General features: G+C 34.2%; 2 protein-coding genes and 1 long non-coding RNA gene across 4 annotated transcripts; 1 reads left to right on the forward strand and 2 right to left on the reverse strand.

Moving 5' to 3' along the window:
- Positions 1–2561: 2561 nt before the first annotated feature.
- On the reverse strand, positions 2562–4918 carry LOC138337124 (uncharacterized). Its single transcript, XR_011210549.1, has 2 exons — positions 4582–4918; positions 2562–3422 (listed from the first exon to the last, which is right to left on the reverse strand). It is a non-coding gene; the product is annotated as an uncharacterized lncRNA (long non-coding RNA).
- Positions 4919–7855: 2937 nt separating this feature from the next.
- LOC101265560 (serine/threonine-protein kinase STY13) lies at positions 7856–14541 on the forward strand. Of its 2 annotated transcripts, none has more exons than XM_004243625.3 (3): positions 7856–8120; positions 8775–9757; positions 13924–14541. In XM_004243625.3, exons 2-3 carry the CDS (start codon positions 8859–8861, stop codon positions 14261–14263), a joined length of 1239 nt encoding a protein of 412 aa, XP_004243673.1. In that variant the 5' UTR covers positions 7856–8120; positions 8775–8858; the 3' UTR covers positions 14264–14541. The 2 variants fall into 2 exon arrangements, with proteins under 2 accessions (XP_004243673.1, XP_025887795.2); XM_026032010.2 differs by lacking the exon at positions 13924–14541 and adding an exon at positions 10016–13512.
- Positions 14542–14739: 198 nt separating this feature from the next.
- On the reverse strand, positions 14740–17555 carry LOC101265254 (organic cation/carnitine transporter 7-like). Its single transcript, XM_004243624.4, has 5 exons — positions 17220–17555; positions 16897–17134; positions 15599–16082; positions 15316–15518; positions 14740–15074 (listed from the first exon to the last, which is right to left on the reverse strand). Exons 1-5 carry the CDS (start codon positions 17498–17500, stop codon positions 14850–14852), a joined length of 1431 nt encoding a protein of 476 aa, XP_004243672.1. The 5' UTR covers positions 17501–17555; the 3' UTR covers positions 14740–14849.
- Positions 17556–17903: the final 348 nt, after the last annotated feature.

Genomic DNA, 17903 nt, shown 5'->3' on the forward strand with positions numbered 1-17903 from the left:
AAAAGGTTTTTCTGGGGACACGTTGTTTAAATCGGATTTTCTTATTGTCCCTTCTAACATATCCCTTCTAACTTCTCGATTTCCAGACGAAGATACATCCATAATGGAGAGATTCCACCATCTCACATAGATCTAGCCTAGATGTAAAATATAAATGCACTAATTTTGTTGAAGATGAAAAGATAAAAGAAAATTGATGAGTGTATGAGAGTTTTCTTTGATTTAACACTTTCACAATATTCACTAGTTACAAAAAAAATTCAATTAATTTATCAATTTAGGCAACACAAAGCATCATTAAAGACTGAAGATGAAAAAACTGACTTAACATACGAAATCCATGATCTTTTATTTTTTTAATCTAAAACCTCATACATATGGATAATTCATTACTAACAACAAGTGACTTCATTAAAAAACAACAATTGTTCATGATAGAAGACTCAATCTCTAGTTAAATCTTATCTAAGCATATCTTCAATTTTAATAACTCCAATTATAAACTCCATGATACTCCTGACTTCAATATTCCTCCTCATCTTCTGGATCAGGGGCAACATTTAAATCAAATTTTAGATGCTCCATCAAAATAGAATCATGTGTTTCTTTTTTCATCTTCTCTACCCGCAACTTCAATGCCAACTTCTGCTCCTCCATATGTTTATCTTGAGGTATTTCTGAGCCAGGGTGCAGAATCTTGTGCATTAGTATTCGTTTTTTTTCTTTCTCGTTACATGTTTGCAATTTTTTATGGAGATCTTTCAATTCCTCAAAACCATTTGATTCACCCTCAGCATAATGAAGTCGGGGGTCCTCTACTTTCATTTTGAGAAAATTTTCAATTATATCTTCTATGCTTGTGGAACCACATGAATATGGTTTTCCTAACACCAACATCTCGCCCAGTCTGAGTTGCAAACTTCTTTGCATCCTCAAACAAAGTTTTTTTTCTTTTTGAGAAACTCACAGCACGTCCTCTCTCAGACTCGATGAGCTTCATTTTAATTTTTTGCTTGCCTTTTTTAGTCTCATTTTCAATTGCAAAGAAAATGATATGAAAAAGACAGTAATATATTTTTGTTGAATAAGGTTGAGCAATTTCAAGAGAAACACTTGTACAATTTATAATAGGTGTGTGTGTACTTCTCACGAGTATTGTAATGCTTTCTTGTCAGGATTCTAACTATCACGTGTATTGTCATGTTTACTTAATACTTTTATATGTGAGTATATCTATTTATTTATTGCTTTGACATTATGTGGGTCTTTTTATCATGTGTGCTTTCACGTGTGTTTTTAGATTTGTATAATGCATTCATATTATGGGTCTATTATCACATTCATATTATGAGTCTGTATTTTCATATTATGTGATACCTTGTAACTCAATAAAAATTATAAAGTTGCAAGGTAAGAATGTCGAATTGAATTTAAAGACAAATAAAAAAATAATGTTTATATATATATATATATATATATATATATATATTCTAATTGTCGATGTTTTACATTGTCATTTGGTGATGAAGGATAAGTTTATATGCTAGTATCATTCACACAAGCATAAGATATATATACAAAAATGATAAAGTTATGATAGAATACATTTCAAATATGTTTATTGGCATGATCAGATGCACGGACCAAAGTAATTTGTGTTGCTTGTACTTACCATTGGATCTTATCCCATAGATTTTATATCGTGTTCTCAATGTTTTTGGCTCAATCAATTTTTATTTATTAAAATGATTAGCGACTGAAGTTCCTAAATATTTCCTTACTCGTACAATTATTTGCTATACCACAAAGCCCGCTTTTACTATTTGTCATCTTAGAACATCTATATGATGTGGTTCACATATTTTTTCTCTGTGAAGAAATAATTAATTGTAAAATTTTAATATGAAGAAATTTAACAAAGTCAAAAAATTTATCTATTGCTTTGACAAACCTTGGTATAATAAATCTTTAAATAAATATGACTTTACATACTTCACAATGTTAATAGATATATATGACTAAAATTTTGATGTATACCTCAAAGAAATAGTAAATATTATAATTACTTCATCATAGTATATGTAGGAGTGCATCTCACCAACTTTCCACGAATTCACCATTTTGAGAAGAAAAAACTGAAAGTTTATTTTATTTTTTAAAAAAGTAGTTTTTAAATTAATAGGAAAAAGTCAAATTGAAATAACTTTTAAGTCAAAAAATAAAAGTATGAAGAGACCTACTTTTGGTTTTTGACTTATTTTAAGTCATTTTAAACTTATTATAAGTAATTTTTGTCCTTGTCAAACACTTCCTCACTAATTTTAAGTCATTTGTTAATATTTAAATTATTTTTTTTACATTTGACAAACACTTCCAAATGCTAAAAATTGACTTAAATGTATGTTTAATCAACTTTTAAATTAATTCAAACACCCTTTTAGACACTAATGCCTACTCAATAAATAACATATAAACGATATAATTGATGATATATTCCCGCTAAGGCTTGTTTACATTATTTTTAAGACATGTGTAGGTGCATAAATCATGTGCAGGATTAGTTATCCAAAAGTAAGATCATCTTAACATTTAAAACAGAATATTAATTAACTGTTTTGGATATTTCATCAAACATTTTAGTAGCGTAAGAAGTTCTTTCTTCACGGGAACTACCACCTCTCTATTGGCTTGGGACAGCTCGACCCAACACTTAAAAAGTCGATTGAAACTACACATTTGTAACTTGTTAGGCCAAGGGATCGACCGAAGTATGAAGAGGAGTTTCTTGTTTCACATTCCTCCTTACATTCTTTTTAGCGTAAGACCTTCAACTAGACATGTCCTGAAGAGCAAAAGGTATGGATTAGGAGAGAGACTTTATAGATTTAAATCTTTAGCATGACTTTAGAGTAATGAAAGAAGTGAAGTTTTCTAATAATCTTAAAGCCTCTCATTCATAAATATGGCGCACTTCACACTCATTAACAAGACTCTACTAGATGTGGCTTATGAGACATCTTGTGACCATTCTAAATTCTGTGCTCTGATTATCAAATTTGTCATGGCCAAGGGGTATAACCTAGATGTAATATAACATGGCGTATAAAACGCCGAAGGACTCCATACAAGCCACTTAGTTTTCACAACTTAAGAAATAGAACAATAAAGAGTAAAACAATCATATTAAGTCCAAAACAGTTTTATAGAAAAGAAAAAGTCTAAACACATGTCTTAGCGTAGCCATCTATTACAGTCAAATGAAATTGGGCCAAGCCTATAACATCCTGTCCAAAAAAATAATATAAAAAGAGAATATAAAATGAGAGTAATTCGTCCTCTCGCACCATGAGGACTCAAAAAGCTTGGGGAAGAACCAAAGTCCAAGATCTAGCCACTAAAATGGGAATCCTGTCTGTCAAACCCTATATTTGGAGAAAATGTAGGCAAGAGTATACGTTAGTACAAAAATGCACTAAGTATGATAGTTATGCATAAAAACATTTAAAATATTCTAAATGGGACATTTCATTCCATAACATGCAATTGACCAAGTAAAACATTATATAAAAAAGTTAAAAAACATAAGTCATAATATCACGGTCAATGCAAGAGATATTCCTTTAGTAACCTTAGTGACTATAGTCTTGTTGTGGAAAATTATCCTTAATTAACATAGAGACCATTTGAGCTACAACATGATTACCTGATATCTCTAACACCAAAAAGGATTGTTCTACTTGCCTAAGGTAGAACCAAGAACTTCTAGCAGCATAAGTGGATCCACTAGTTAATGATCCTATGAGAGCACATAATTTATGGAATAGAGAGATTGATACTAAAAATCAAACTCTACTAACGGAAGAACTTCCATCTCATGAGACTTCTTCTAGAAACTCGACCTCTATTAGCGGGAGAGCGTCCATTTCAATGTCAATATCTACTTGGTGCTAACCATAACTTCCATGCAACAATATTTTCTTACTTATATATACTCATTATCCATGGAAAGGAATGTCATCTTGTCAATCTAAGCTACTTCATTAGGAAAGCTCTTATTCATGATTCAATTAGGTAAGAATATTCTTTCAGCCTAAGAATCCTTTATATGTGAGAAAACCTTTCACATCATGCTAGTATGTGTTTATGAGAATAACCTTTCACAACACAACATAAAATATCATGATTTGACACTTTACTCTCAAATCACCCTCTAACATTTGCATAGGTTTCAAAAGATCATGCATAAACTGATACTTTGCCCTTTCAAGATTCAAAGTTTACTTTCAATCACAAAATCTATAAAATGATTTAGATATGGATTTTGTCATAAATTCATGTAATTCTATTACTTCATGCTTATGCTTCAGATTATAAAATTCCTCTTTCATAATCAACAATCCACATCATATGATCACAATTTGGAAAAACATGGGGGTTTGCATGGATTTTCATAAGGAAAACATCATAAAAGCATTGTAAATCATCAACACATGCATATTTAAACATAATTCAATCATTAAGATAAATAATCAGAAGAATCCATGGCGATTGAAGAAAACACTAGCTAATTGGGAATTCTACCTTTTGAAATAGAGGAATTAGGGGACTCCATGAATGTAAGAGATTTCATGGATGAAACCTATCGTACCTCAAGTCCAATTGCTTATCTTCAAAGGAGTAATTGAGATCTTAGCTTTAAACCCTATGTTGAATAATTTTTCTTCTTCTTCAAGCTTTCTAGAGAGAGAATATTTGGGAGGAGATATGATTTCTTTTGTGGAATTTGGAATAATGAATTAAATGGGGTAAATTTTGGGGTAAAAAGGATTATATAGGGTTTCTAAATATAGGCAAAACAACATAGTATAGGAATTAATTAATTAATTAGGAAAAAACCTAATTGCCCCTGAAAATAACTGTCAAACAATGACCCACGACACCACTATCACAGATCGTGGATGGACCTACGGTCCGTCCTACACATCCGTGGTTAGGTGGTCTAGGACCTGATCTTTGGGGGTTCGAACCACGGCTCCTGGACCCCTACGGTCCGTAGGTCCAGTCGTGTTCCTAGGCTTGGACAACTTTTTGGGTGTCCAATCCACGAACCCCACCTACGGTACTTGGGTAAACCTACGGACCATCAGTGGTCCTCGTGGATGGCACCAGTATGTTTAGAATGTTAGTTCATTACCCTTTTTAGAATACAGGGTGTTACAATCACATATGTTTTTGGGTCATGAAAACAAACATGATTAGTCAAGTTATAATAAGCAAGAGAGTGTTTGTGGAAAAAGGGACAAAGGTTAACGAATTTAAGATATGGTGGTGGAATGATGATTGTTGCCAAAGTATTAGTGATATTTTATTTTTTATTGTTATATAAATTAGTTAAATTAACTTGGATGGATTTTCAACGGATTGAAAGATTGAAAGAGTGATGAAAAGTTTACGCAAAAGGTTTGATGATTTATTGACAATACTGTTAGATGAACATAAAGCAACCAGCTATGTAAGAAAAGAAAACCTGATTCTCTTGATGTATATATTGATTTTTTTCACTCTTAGTTCGTAATTATGTTTTTGCCTTAATATTCTAGATTGTTTTATATTTTTGTTTTGATATATCCAAAAATCTATTTAAATATTTTTGTAAAGGAAATATACTAGTTAATTTACTTTTCATAGCTATAGTTTGTTATAATTACATTCATGACTAACATTATATATTAATTACGTGGGCTGACTTTGAGTTTGTATAATTAGCTACGTTTGTATATGTATGATTCGCCAGAATATACAAATACATATGTATAATCTAACCGATATACATATATAATTTAGTTCTCTCCCACTCTCTGCCCTTTCTCGCTCGCCTCTCTCCTCCCTCACCCAATCTCGCTCGCCTCTCTCCTTCCTCTCCCAATCTCACTTCCCATATATACAATGCATATGTATAATATACAGTTATCTAATCAATATACAAATTCAAGTCACCTCTCTCCCACTCTCTCCCTATCTCTCTCGCCACTCGCCTCCTTCTCCCAATCTTGCTTGCCTTTCTCCTCCCGCTCCCAATCTCGCTCGCCTCTCTCCTCCCTTTCCCAATTGTGCTTGACATATATACAAATACACACACACACACAATATATATATATATATATATATATATATATATATATATATATGAAAGTTCCACTTTTTAAAATGCCTTTAAGTCTAATTATTCTTCATAATTAATTCATTTATTATAAAGATATTTTAATAATTAAGTGACAAATCTCTTATTTATATATTTAAATATATACATATCCAAATCATTTTTGGGGGGAAATTTGAGATTTTATCTCTTGATTCAAATCATGAATTGAAACTGCATGCCAAACATCTACTAAGACACTTAGCGATCGTTTGATAGTTCATTAAAGTTATACAAGTATAAGTTATGAGTGAAATTATGTATTATTTTGTGCAGATATTAGTTATGCAATGATTAATTATGCATAAATTAGTTATTCCAGTTTCTATAGATGCATAAAACAATACATAAATTCTCTCATAACTTAAACATGAATTAGTAATGCAGGTTTCTAAATCGTCAATTAAATATTGTATTAATTCTATATAAATAACTTGCCTCCTTTTTATCTACCAAACGTCGTATAAGTTGTATGAAAAATAATATATGGATAAGCTAGATTTATTTTACTACCAAATGTCCCTACTAAATAGTCGTTTGATAGAGTGTACTAGAAAAACAATGCATTCATTAACTTTGTTTTTTGTTAATACCTTATTTAGCACATTTTTATACATAGTATTGTGTATTGGGGGTACATATTACTAATATCATTAAAAAAATCATATTATTAGTATTAGTGATGGAAAGGGAAAAAGGTGTGAAATATATTCGAATTTGATCGAAATTATTGTTATGATATCAAATTTAAAAAAATAAAATCTTTTACTTTCTGCACTATTTAATAATGTATTTTAAAGGTATATGTGTATCCATGTGAACATAAGAAAATATTGTATAATTATAAATAGTACTATAACCATCTAAGCACATATATACCTTTAAAATAGGGTATTAGATAATTCGAGAGGGAGGGGGGGGGGGGGAAGAGATCCTCCATAAAGTTTGGTATAATAACAAAAATTTATATCAAAATTCAAATATGTTTCTCCCCGCCCTGGAATCACTTCACTCCCAACCAACAAGCTTCAAACTAGAGGTCGCCAAGCCCGTCATCTTTCAATAATTCTAGACTTCTCACACTATTTTCCTTAATGGAAACAAAGAGCTTAAACACCTACATAAGATTGATCAATGACATAACTATCCCTCAAATCCTTTCCATTTACCTAAGCTAAATAGTGTGGAGGGTATTCTTGTAAATAATTTTTTTAAATTACCCCATCTGTCACAATTTATGTAACACTTTTCATTTTTCGGAGCCAAACAATTTAAGTTTGATCGAAAATTTGTGCATGAAATTTTAAATTTATATATTTGTAACTAAGTAAAAAATAGTATAAGTCATATTAAGTAATAATTCAAAATATTTGAAATATCTATGAAAAATTTAAATCAAAGATCGACTTTTTTTAATCTTGAAATCTGAAAAGTAATACATATAATAAAACGGAAGGAGTAAAAGTTATGCAAGATTTATTATTATTTTAGTGTATCAAGTTAAACAATATTATATGAAATAATATTAATATAATTAACACTAGCCTTATTAACACACTATATTTAATATTATTTTTAATACACTCTACCAAACAATCGGGACGAAGTAATAAGGTGTGGAGTCTAGAAGATAGACCCCACCAAATGGGGTATGCAAGGACAGAAGAGTAATGTGTCCTGGAAAACTAAAACAAAACCAGAGACCAAATACAGAAGACTAACTGGAAAAAGCTAAACATTTCATTCATTTACTTCCTTTTTCTCTTCTCCTCTCTGCTTTTATCTCTTTAAACGTCGTCGTTTCTCCACCGTTGCTCCTACTCAGACTTCCTTTTTACAGCTTTCCGGTCGATCGGCTTGTTTTCGGAACTTATACCGTACCATATCTCAAGATAATCAAAGTCAAGTCTACTCGATCCAGGTTATTTTACTCTTTTTTCTGTAATTTTATCCTTAGATCACCTAATTTGTTGATTTTGTGGGGTTATGTGTTAATTTTCAGCTGTAAATTCTATAGCTTTGTTGTTGCTTCAGTTATCTGACTTGTTTTCTTTCAAGCCTGAGCTTCAAATCGGAAACGCGTTTTTGTTGTAAATTACCATTAAAACCTTTCATCTGTTGGGGGAGATAAGGGGAATGGAACTTCTTACTATTGGGTCGGTCTGTCTATATTTTTTTTCTCAACAAATTTACTTGTTCTTTCAGTTAATTTTTTCAGATGTTTCAGGCTTTGAAGATTTTTCTGCATGTAACTCAAAGAAAGTTCTTACTCAGAAATCTTAGTAGCAAAAAATTGGTTCAACAAGGGCTTTTTGCCATTTCTATCCTTGCTGCTCCATTAAAGCATATACTCATTAATTACATTTACTGATTTAATATTATTTAGTCATTTAGCTAATTTGAATGAATAAAATGAACTGAAAGTTGAGGACAATTTTCCTTTGAACAATATCTTGTCTGTTAGTGAAGACCAAAGAACTTTTCTTCTGTGTGTTCATTTTGAATTTAATTTTGGTTTAGTTATTATCTTGTCTATGTTTATTGTGTTTTGATAGTTAATGTTTTTTTTCTACAGGATTGTGGATTGTGAAAGTTTGACTTACAAATCCTCATGCCAAAGAACCTATAGTTTTTTTTCTACAGTTGCTTTGAGGGGAAAATGCTGGAGGCTCCAAAGTTTGCGGGACTTATAGACTTAAATGAGAACCATGATCATTATGGTCTCACACAAAATTTTTACCATAAGCTTGGTGAAGGGTCAAATATGTCAATCGACAGTTATGGGAGCTTGCAGATGAGCAATGGTGGAGGTTCAGTTGCAATGTCGATGGATAATAGTAGTGTTGGATCAAATGATTCACATACTCGTATTTTAAATCATCAGGGTCTCAAGCGTGTCCACAATAACTATCCCGATGCAGCTAGTGTAAATAAGGGCAAAACTTCTCATGGGTTGAGCGATGATGCCCTAGCTAAAGCGTTGATGGATCCCCGATTTCCTACCAATGGGCTTGAGAATTATGATGAGTGGACAATTGATTTGAGGAAGCTCAACATGGGGCCAGCTTTTGCTCAAGGGGCTTTTGGTAAACTGTACAAGGGAACTTACAATGGTGAGGATGTTGCTATCAAGCTTCTAGAGAGGCCAGAGAATGATCTTGAGAGGGCTCACTTGATGGAGCAACAGTTTCAGCAGGAAGTTATGATGTTGGCAAGGTTGAAACATCCAAATATTGTTCGGTTTATTGGTGCATGCCGTAAACCCATGGTGTGGTGTATTGTCACTGAATATGCTAAAGGAGGGTCAGTTCGTCAGTTTCTAGCTAGGCGACAAAATCGATCTGTGCCCTTGAAGTTAGCCGTGAAGCAGGCCTTGGATGTGGCAAGGGGTATGGAATATGTGCATGGCCTGAATCTGATACATCGTGACCTGAAATCTGACAATTTATTAATTTCTGCTGATAAATCAATCAAGATTGCGGACTTTGGGGTTGCTCGTATTGAGGTGCAGACAGAAGGAATGACACCAGAGACTGGAACATACCGCTGGATGGCCCCGTAAGCCTCTAACCCTTTAGCAACTTTATTAGATATGATTGTCTTATTTACTGTTACCTTTCTCAAAAAAAATAAGAAGTGATTTTCTTGGTCTAGCCTGTTCTTTTGGCAAAACCATAATACAAAGCTTTTGCTTTTATTTTTCTTTTCAAAATAATAAATATCAGCCATAACACAGAGCTGCTTCGGCTGTTCCATAGATTCTTTCATGGTTTCAGTTCATTCTTTTTGTAAAACATTCAAATGTTTTGTATACAGTACGCTTCTTATCATTCGTTCTGCTGAGGGTCTATTGGAAACCACGTATCTACCTTCTCAAGGTAGGGGTAAGGTCCACGTACACTCAACCCTCTTAGACCCCCCCCCCCCCCCCCAAAAAAAAAAAAAAAAAAAAACACCTGTGAGAACACACTGGGTTCATTGTTGTTTTACATACTTGTGGTTGCAATGCAATTGTCTTCAAATTATCAAAGAAAATAGAGAAATGGCAGCAATAAGATATGTTTATTTTCCAGCATGATATTTGGCTGAACATTTCTTTGCACTATATCTTCTGTTTAATGATATAAATATACTACCACTGCATTGCCTAAAGATAGATTTACAGTGAAAAAGTGATGGGTTTAATTGTTTTCTTGATGATCGAGAAACCTGTCGGGAACCAACTGAAGCTCTTGAAACTTGGGGATCGTGGACTCGCCCCGCCTCGCGCCTCTTCCCTCAAACCTTTGGACCGATGGAGCTTGCGAAACTTGGGAATGATGGGCCCATCCTCCACCCTCTTAAAATTTTCCTGGAGCCAACCGGAGCTTTTGAAACTTAGGGATGATGGACTCATGGACCCATCCTTTTACCAGTTTACCTTCCTCCACCTTATATCGGCCTTAATTCACTTAGCGAAGTGTTTTTATTGTGACCTAAGATGCAAATTCCTCACCCTTTGCCAATTGAGCTAACCCCTCGGGCAAAATATGATGGGTTTAAGTACTCTATAACCTTTTGAAAACCCAGATTGATTGTGTCTAATATTCCTTTTGTATGCCTGTTATTGCTAAGAGAGAGAGAGAGAAGTTGTTTCTTCTGGTCAATCCTTAAACTTCGTTATTTGTGCCTCTTGCTAGAAGTATAAAAAAACTCCTCCTTTTGTGGGTTTTAGTGTGCTTAATTCAGTCTAACTCATGAAATTTGTTTTCAGGATGTGTAGAGATGAACCGTAGTTCACTCTCATGTGCTTTTAAGGAATGTTCTAGTTAGATCAGTATACAGAAACTCATCATCTGTCACCTTCGTTTTAAACTTTTTAAGGGTTAAAGTTAATTAAATATTTTTTGGCTTCATCATATATTTGTCTCTCATCTTCTATTCCCTTGTCTGCCATTCTAGGATCTCACTGGTAATAAATTGTTCATGACGCTCGTTCCAAGTAACAGTAATCATACTGAGAAGTGTTAACTATTTCTGTTTGATAGTTGTAGGCACTTCAGATTAAGTGGTTCAACTTATTTTTTCGGAGTGTCATCTCTTATTCTTAACTTAAATTCAACAGAATTAGCTCCAAGACTAGTCTTTCTTTTTATAATGTTGTTTCCAGGCCTAGTGCGCACCTCGGGTATTCACGAGGCACTTGCTACTACCGCCAACATGGGTACCAGATAACTTGGTCTACCAAGGCTTGGACAGATATGATTTTGTCTAAACCATGGTCGCGCCTCTTCATTGACCACTAGGTCACACCTTGTGCTCCAATATTAGTCTTTTCTCCTTGCCTTATTTCAAAGGATAAAAGTAAGAAGAGTTGTTATTCTAATAGAAATCATTTTTTAAATCCTTTGAAATGAAGATTGGTGTAAGTTATAGAGCATTGGGTAGTAATATAGCTTTGGATTGCATAGTTGTTATCCTAATTGAAATGATTTTTTATAAATCGTTTGAAATGAAAGTTAAGGCACCCTTCTCCTAGTAGAAGGGTTATTATCTTGCCCTTTTATCCCCAGAACTCAGGAATACCTTTTTCTATGCCCCTCTCACATTTATCAGAAAATTCTTTTTTTTTTTGGTGCAGTTCAGTTAAGGTAACCCACCTTTACAAACATTGTAATTGCACCACATGAGTGTTATTTTTTATTTTTTTTTGGAGGGAGGGGGGAATGAGTTTTATTTGAATATAAAAGAATGTGTTTGAAACTTCCTGACTTAAAGGAGACATCTGCAGACTGCACTACAAGGTCTTCCTCCCCTTGCTTTGGTGCCCTGCTACTTTTTGAACAGTTCCTGAAGTGTTGCCTCTTGGCTCTTAGTAATGGGCTCAAATCTTATTGTTGGATAAGTATCCTGCTCTTTTTGAGGTCCCTTGGTTAAGTTTCTTAGGTTTGGTACGTTTTTGTGATCTCATTATAGTAGTACATTTAATGAGGAGAATAATGAAAGATCTTTTCTTCAAAGAAGTGTCAGGTTTTTAGATCTCTCTTGGAGAAGTATGAAAGAAAAGTGCATGCGTTAAATTTTCTAAAGGATTTAGATAGGCTGATATAGCATGTGTACAGTCACATGAAAAACAAACAAGAATATTGAAGGTACAAATTCACATATGTAAGAATATCATAACTTTGTCTACTAAGAAGTTATACTTCTGTATGTATGGGTAAACTGTAGGTCATTGTGCCAATCATTGCATTTGCATACTTGATAGCTTAAGCAGTTGTCAGATAAACTTTATAATCATGTGATTAAAACAGAAAGAACAAGCAAAATTACCAATGCCCCATTGATAATTGCAGCAATAGTTCTAATGACAAAAACAAAATGTTCATTTCAATTTAGGCCTGAATAGAGCATGGTGGTTGCAAATCCATATAGCCAGACCCAACTTTTGGTTGTGGTCAAGCTAGTTGTTTGATTGATTATTTATTGCATCACTACTACTTGGGTGCCTTTTCAATCGGAAACTTGATCAACATGTTGCTACATTTTAACAAACCAGAAGATATCTGAACTTATCAATGGTTTAGAGCCCTTAGAAATTATTCATGTTAGCCTTTACAAAAGTTCTTTTAAAAAGGTGTTCCTTATTATTATTTTCTTTCTTGGGCTTGATATGGCAGTTAGGATGTGTACCTTGAGTTAGATGAGCAATCCAGGATGAAAAGAAATTGAAAGATAGAGTTATATCCATTTCCATCGGCTGGAGATCCATTACATAATTAAGCTTCAAGAAGAGTATCGGTGGATATATCTCTAGGATACAATTGTTTTAATTAGTTTCCACGGTCTAGCTTTCAACACAATATTAGAGATGAAACTTGTCTTGGGAGATGAAATTACATTTTTTTTAAATGCTAAGGGGATTGGAGATTAATTGTGCAGTTGTTAGAGAAGTATGAGAAATGAAGCTTTTTATTTCCAATTGGACAACCTTTTTCTGACATTTAGTCGAAGAAGATTGTGTTTATCGGTGCCAATAAGACACTGTCCAAATGCCTGTATTGTGTTTGCATTTGTCAAAGAAATATGACAGATGAAATTTTTCATTTTCAATTGGACAATCTTTTCCAACATTTAGTTGAAGAAGATAGTATTTGTGGGTGAATATAAGACACTGTCAGAATGCTTGTAATAGGTATGGACGTATCTAGTGGCTCTGGTGATTTTTAAGTGTGCTGTTACAGTTGAGATGGACCACTTTGCTGTGATGGCACAAGATTTTTGAATGCAATTCATCCCAGTGCGAGGATTGAGTAGTGTGTTGATGAGTAGCATGAATGACTTGAGGAAAATAGATGGGAACTTGCCTAGTACCAAAGTTGATGCAATAGAAGTTGTCCCAGTTGCAATCTTCATGTCAAACAAGGCTTGTAGCTTGGCATGTGCAGCAACTCTTAGAAATCACATCCAATTATAATATATTCACAAATTGATTTTAGTTAGGTTATTTAGAAAGGGAAACAACCTGTCACATTTCCCCGGAAAATCTATCTATTCACATTTTAGCAAAAAAAAATTGGCAGTATTGATATCTTAGCAATACTTTCTGAATGGCATGTGTGTTGCTTCTTCTTGCAATATGTATTCATTATTCCCGTTGCAAAAGAGCAATACACTGCTCCTCGTGGTTTTGCATGTGTGGGGTGTTGTGGGCTACTTGAGAGCATTTTTACTGTGTTTTGCAGGGAGATGATCCAGCACCGACCCTACACACAGAAAGTTGATGTTTATAGTTTTGGCATTGTTCTGTGGGAGCTTCTAACGGGGATGCTTCCCTTCCAGAACATGACTGCTGTGCAGGCAGCTTTTGCAGTCGTCAACAAAGGTGTCCGTCCAACCATCCCCAATGATTGTTTACCTGTACTAGGTGAAATCATGACTCGCTGCTGGGATGGGAACCCTGACAATAGACCACCCTTCTCCCAGGTGGTCAGAATGCTCGAGGCTGCAGAAATAGAAATCCTGACAACAGTCAGAAAGGCCCGCTTCAGGTGCTGCATCAGTCAACCCATGACTACAGATTGATATGGAAACAGAAACTGTAGGCAGTAAAGGATTTGGGAACGAGTGATTCCAAAGTCTGGCATGTGTATGTATCTATGAGGCATAATTTCTTTATTCAGATAGAAAAAAGGGGAGAAAGTTGTGACAAGGAACTGTTTGATTTTGTGTTGTATCTTCTTTTGTTTTCCTTTTCTTCTTGAATTTAAGATTCTGATTAGTGATAATAGAATAGTAAGTGTATTTATACATCTCTGTATTTTATTGTACTTTATCAGGTGCATGCAGATCCACCTTTTGTATCTCTGATGCTTTATTTTATTATTATGCAGATTGCAGAAAATGTGGTGGGGTAGGTTTCTTCTAAACCTAATAATATATAGAAATGAGATAAATTGACCTTCAGGAAGACGTGTGTGTGGGGTATACTAATACCAAACATCATGCTTTCAACTGTTTTTGGTTGAATCTTAAATGATTTAGCTGCATATGAGAGGATGTTTCATAAAATCCAATCTTACACAGGTAACTGAAAGTGATACAAACATATTTATCATTTCCAATGTGGAGAGAAAACTTCTATACAAGTAGAATGAAAGAAGTCCAAACTTTAGACATCCTGAGTATCAATTAGTTCCCTACCCTTTGTCTCTACTGATAAGAGCATAACACTGACTGCTGATAAAGCTAGAACTGCTTCGAAACATGCGATTGCAGCTGTCTGATGACACCCTCTTAGCAGATGCACCACCACTATAGGAGAAATCATAGGCCCTATTCTTCCCACAGAATTTGCAACTCCAATACCAGTTGACCTTACAGACGTTGGGTATACCTGCATACAAGACATCAAAATGAGATAGTTGTTTGCTAACATTTCCACTCTTATTTCAAATTCAATACATGCATCTAGCTTGAGAATCAGGTGGTTCCACTCTACCTGTTGAACGCCTAAGAAAGACTGGAAAGCTTTAAACTTCTTCAAAGAAATGGAACATAATATTCAAGTCTAACTTTCTTATCTATGCATCAAGTTTGACTGGATGGAAACAGGAATGAGTATTCACGATAGTTACCTCTCGACAATAGACACCCACAATGACGAAGCTTCCAGAAATGAAAGTACGAGCACCAAATAATAAGCCAGTAGTCAAAGCAGGGAGTTGAGGTGCAAGAAGCGGTAAAAGGAACAGGAAGCTTAAACCGCACATAAGTGCCACACTGAATTTTCGACCAATTGTATCCACCATTATAGCTGCTAAAATAGTTCCAGGGATCTCTGAGAGACCAAAATAGAACGACTTTTAGATTTTAGAACATGTAACCTGTTGACTAGAAGTAAAGAGAAAATTGTTTTACCGGCAAGACTGTTTATGAGCACATTAGTGTAAAGGCTCTGATCATCATTCAGGTTCAAAGCAATTGACGAATGTTGACATTGTCCACTGCTAAACAGTGAGGTCAGCAATATAATGCCATAGTATGAGAAGGCATTTCCAATATAAACCACCCATATGAGGAGGGTATTTCTAAGTAACGCGGGGGACAAAAGCATTAGTAGTGATGAGAAGCCTGATTTAAGAATCGAGATTCTGCTTTTCCCAGGAGAAAGCAATTCCTCATGCTCCTCAGTCACTTGAGAAGATACGAGCTTTCCAGGGGGAAGTTGTGTCTTATTGACAACAGCTATTTTCTTCAGAATATCATAGGCGTCTCTCGTCCTACCTATGGCACATAGATATCTAGGAGATTCTACTGTAAATACAAATAACAGAAGTCCTGCAAATGATGGTATGGACGATAAAGCCAGTAACCATCTCCAACCCAATCTTGGCATAATCATCTGCAACATAAACAAAGAGAATGTCATATGTTTTCGATGTTCCTGATCCACCTACCTTAGTGAAATTCTTAATTTAATCATATGAACATGTATAACTTAGCAGCAACTTACAAAGTAGTTATACAATTTCAAAAGGAAGAGTATCCAGATATTATACTGAGTCACTTTCTTCCACAAACACATTGGGCTCAATATTTCTTAGTTATAACTGCATTTTTTTGTTAACATAAATTTCAAGATCTTGAACATGAGAATCCTACATTACATTGTCATTAGAAGCATACCTGATACAGAAAACATTCTTGCAGTAGAAATGAAAAAGGATTACTTTCAACAAATTAATTCCTTTTGCATTGGGGCAGCAGGGATGAAGTGGAGACTTACCTCTAGAGTCTTGTGTGATAAGAAGGTACCATCTAAACTTAAAGGTTAAGTTCTATAGAGTGGGGTGGAGTGCTGACAATTCAAGAACTCATAATCTTCGAAAAATGCATGTTGTGGAGATGCGGATATTGAGATGGATGTGTGGGCATATTAGGCTTGTTAGTAACTGTCGTAGTATCAGTAGTTCTGGCCATATGTTGTTTATTGTGTTCCAATTATCACACTACTTTCCTTATTAACTACTATGCTCTCTTCATTCTTTCGGAAACAGCAAGGAATTTCAGTGGGCATGCTGTTATTATTTGCCTTTCTCACATCTGGTAAAACATCACAGTGGCTTGAGTAACGGAAAATTGGGCGATTAAATGAAAGTTCAAGAAAATCATATTGAAAAACATTCATATTAGTAAAGCAAAAGAAAAGGATATACCAGTGCTAATAGAGCCTCAAGTATTGTTCCCATTGTCCAAAAACCTGCATACATCATCATCCACATTCCCCTATATTCTGAAGGAACAAATTCAAGAAACCAAGATCCATACACAAGTCCACCCCCAGCTCCAAATCCAACCATCATACGCACAGCAAGCAACCAATCATAATTCGGAGAAAAGATACTCAGTATTGCACATACAGCCGTCACTAACGCTATACTCAAAAGCCCCTTTCTGTTCATTAACAAACAAACAACACATAAATCAAAACCAAATTCTTCCCAAACATCGAAACACCATAAAATTATACATTACTTGCCTTCTTCCGTAAGAATCAGTGATAAACCCCCAAAATAAAGCTCCGATTAACATGCCAACGAAAACGACAGTACTCATAAGACTTTCTTGAGTAGGAGAAAGAGCCCATTGGGACCTTAAAGCAGGTCCAATAAAAGAGAGAATCATAGTCTCTACTGCTTCTGAAACAGAACCAAGACCTGCATAACACAATACCATATACTGAAATTTACCAATTCCAACTGATGTCAGAGCTTCTTCCATTGTGTACACAGAATCATCTTCAACTTGCTTTGTTGCCATTTTCAAGTGAAGTCAAATTGGCCAAAGTGAGAGGAAAATGTTAATCATCAACACTTCCCTTTTTTATATAAAAATATAGATATAGACAAGTGGAGTACCTAACATGGCTTACAAAATTATTAATTTTTTTGTTTGTTTGATAATAATTAAAAGAAATTCTATCATAATTATCACATTTTCTATTTAATTAGCATGTCTCATTTAACTCATTTCTACCTAATTTTTATAATTTACGAAGCTGTTGGATGCTCATTTTCTTTTTATAAATTGTGTTTAATCATTAAAGAGAGGATATAGAAAAGGTTATAGTGATAATTGATAATATTAGTACTATTAAACAATTAAGGGTAAAAGGATAAATATATCCTCAACTATCGTAAATGATATGTGTATATTCTCCATC

This window comes from Solanum lycopersicum, chromosome 7 (assembly GCF_036512215.1).
Source record: "Solanum lycopersicum chromosome 7, SLM_r2.1".
Classification (NCBI taxonomy): Eukaryota; Viridiplantae; Streptophyta; class Magnoliopsida; order Solanales; family Solanaceae; genus Solanum; species Solanum lycopersicum.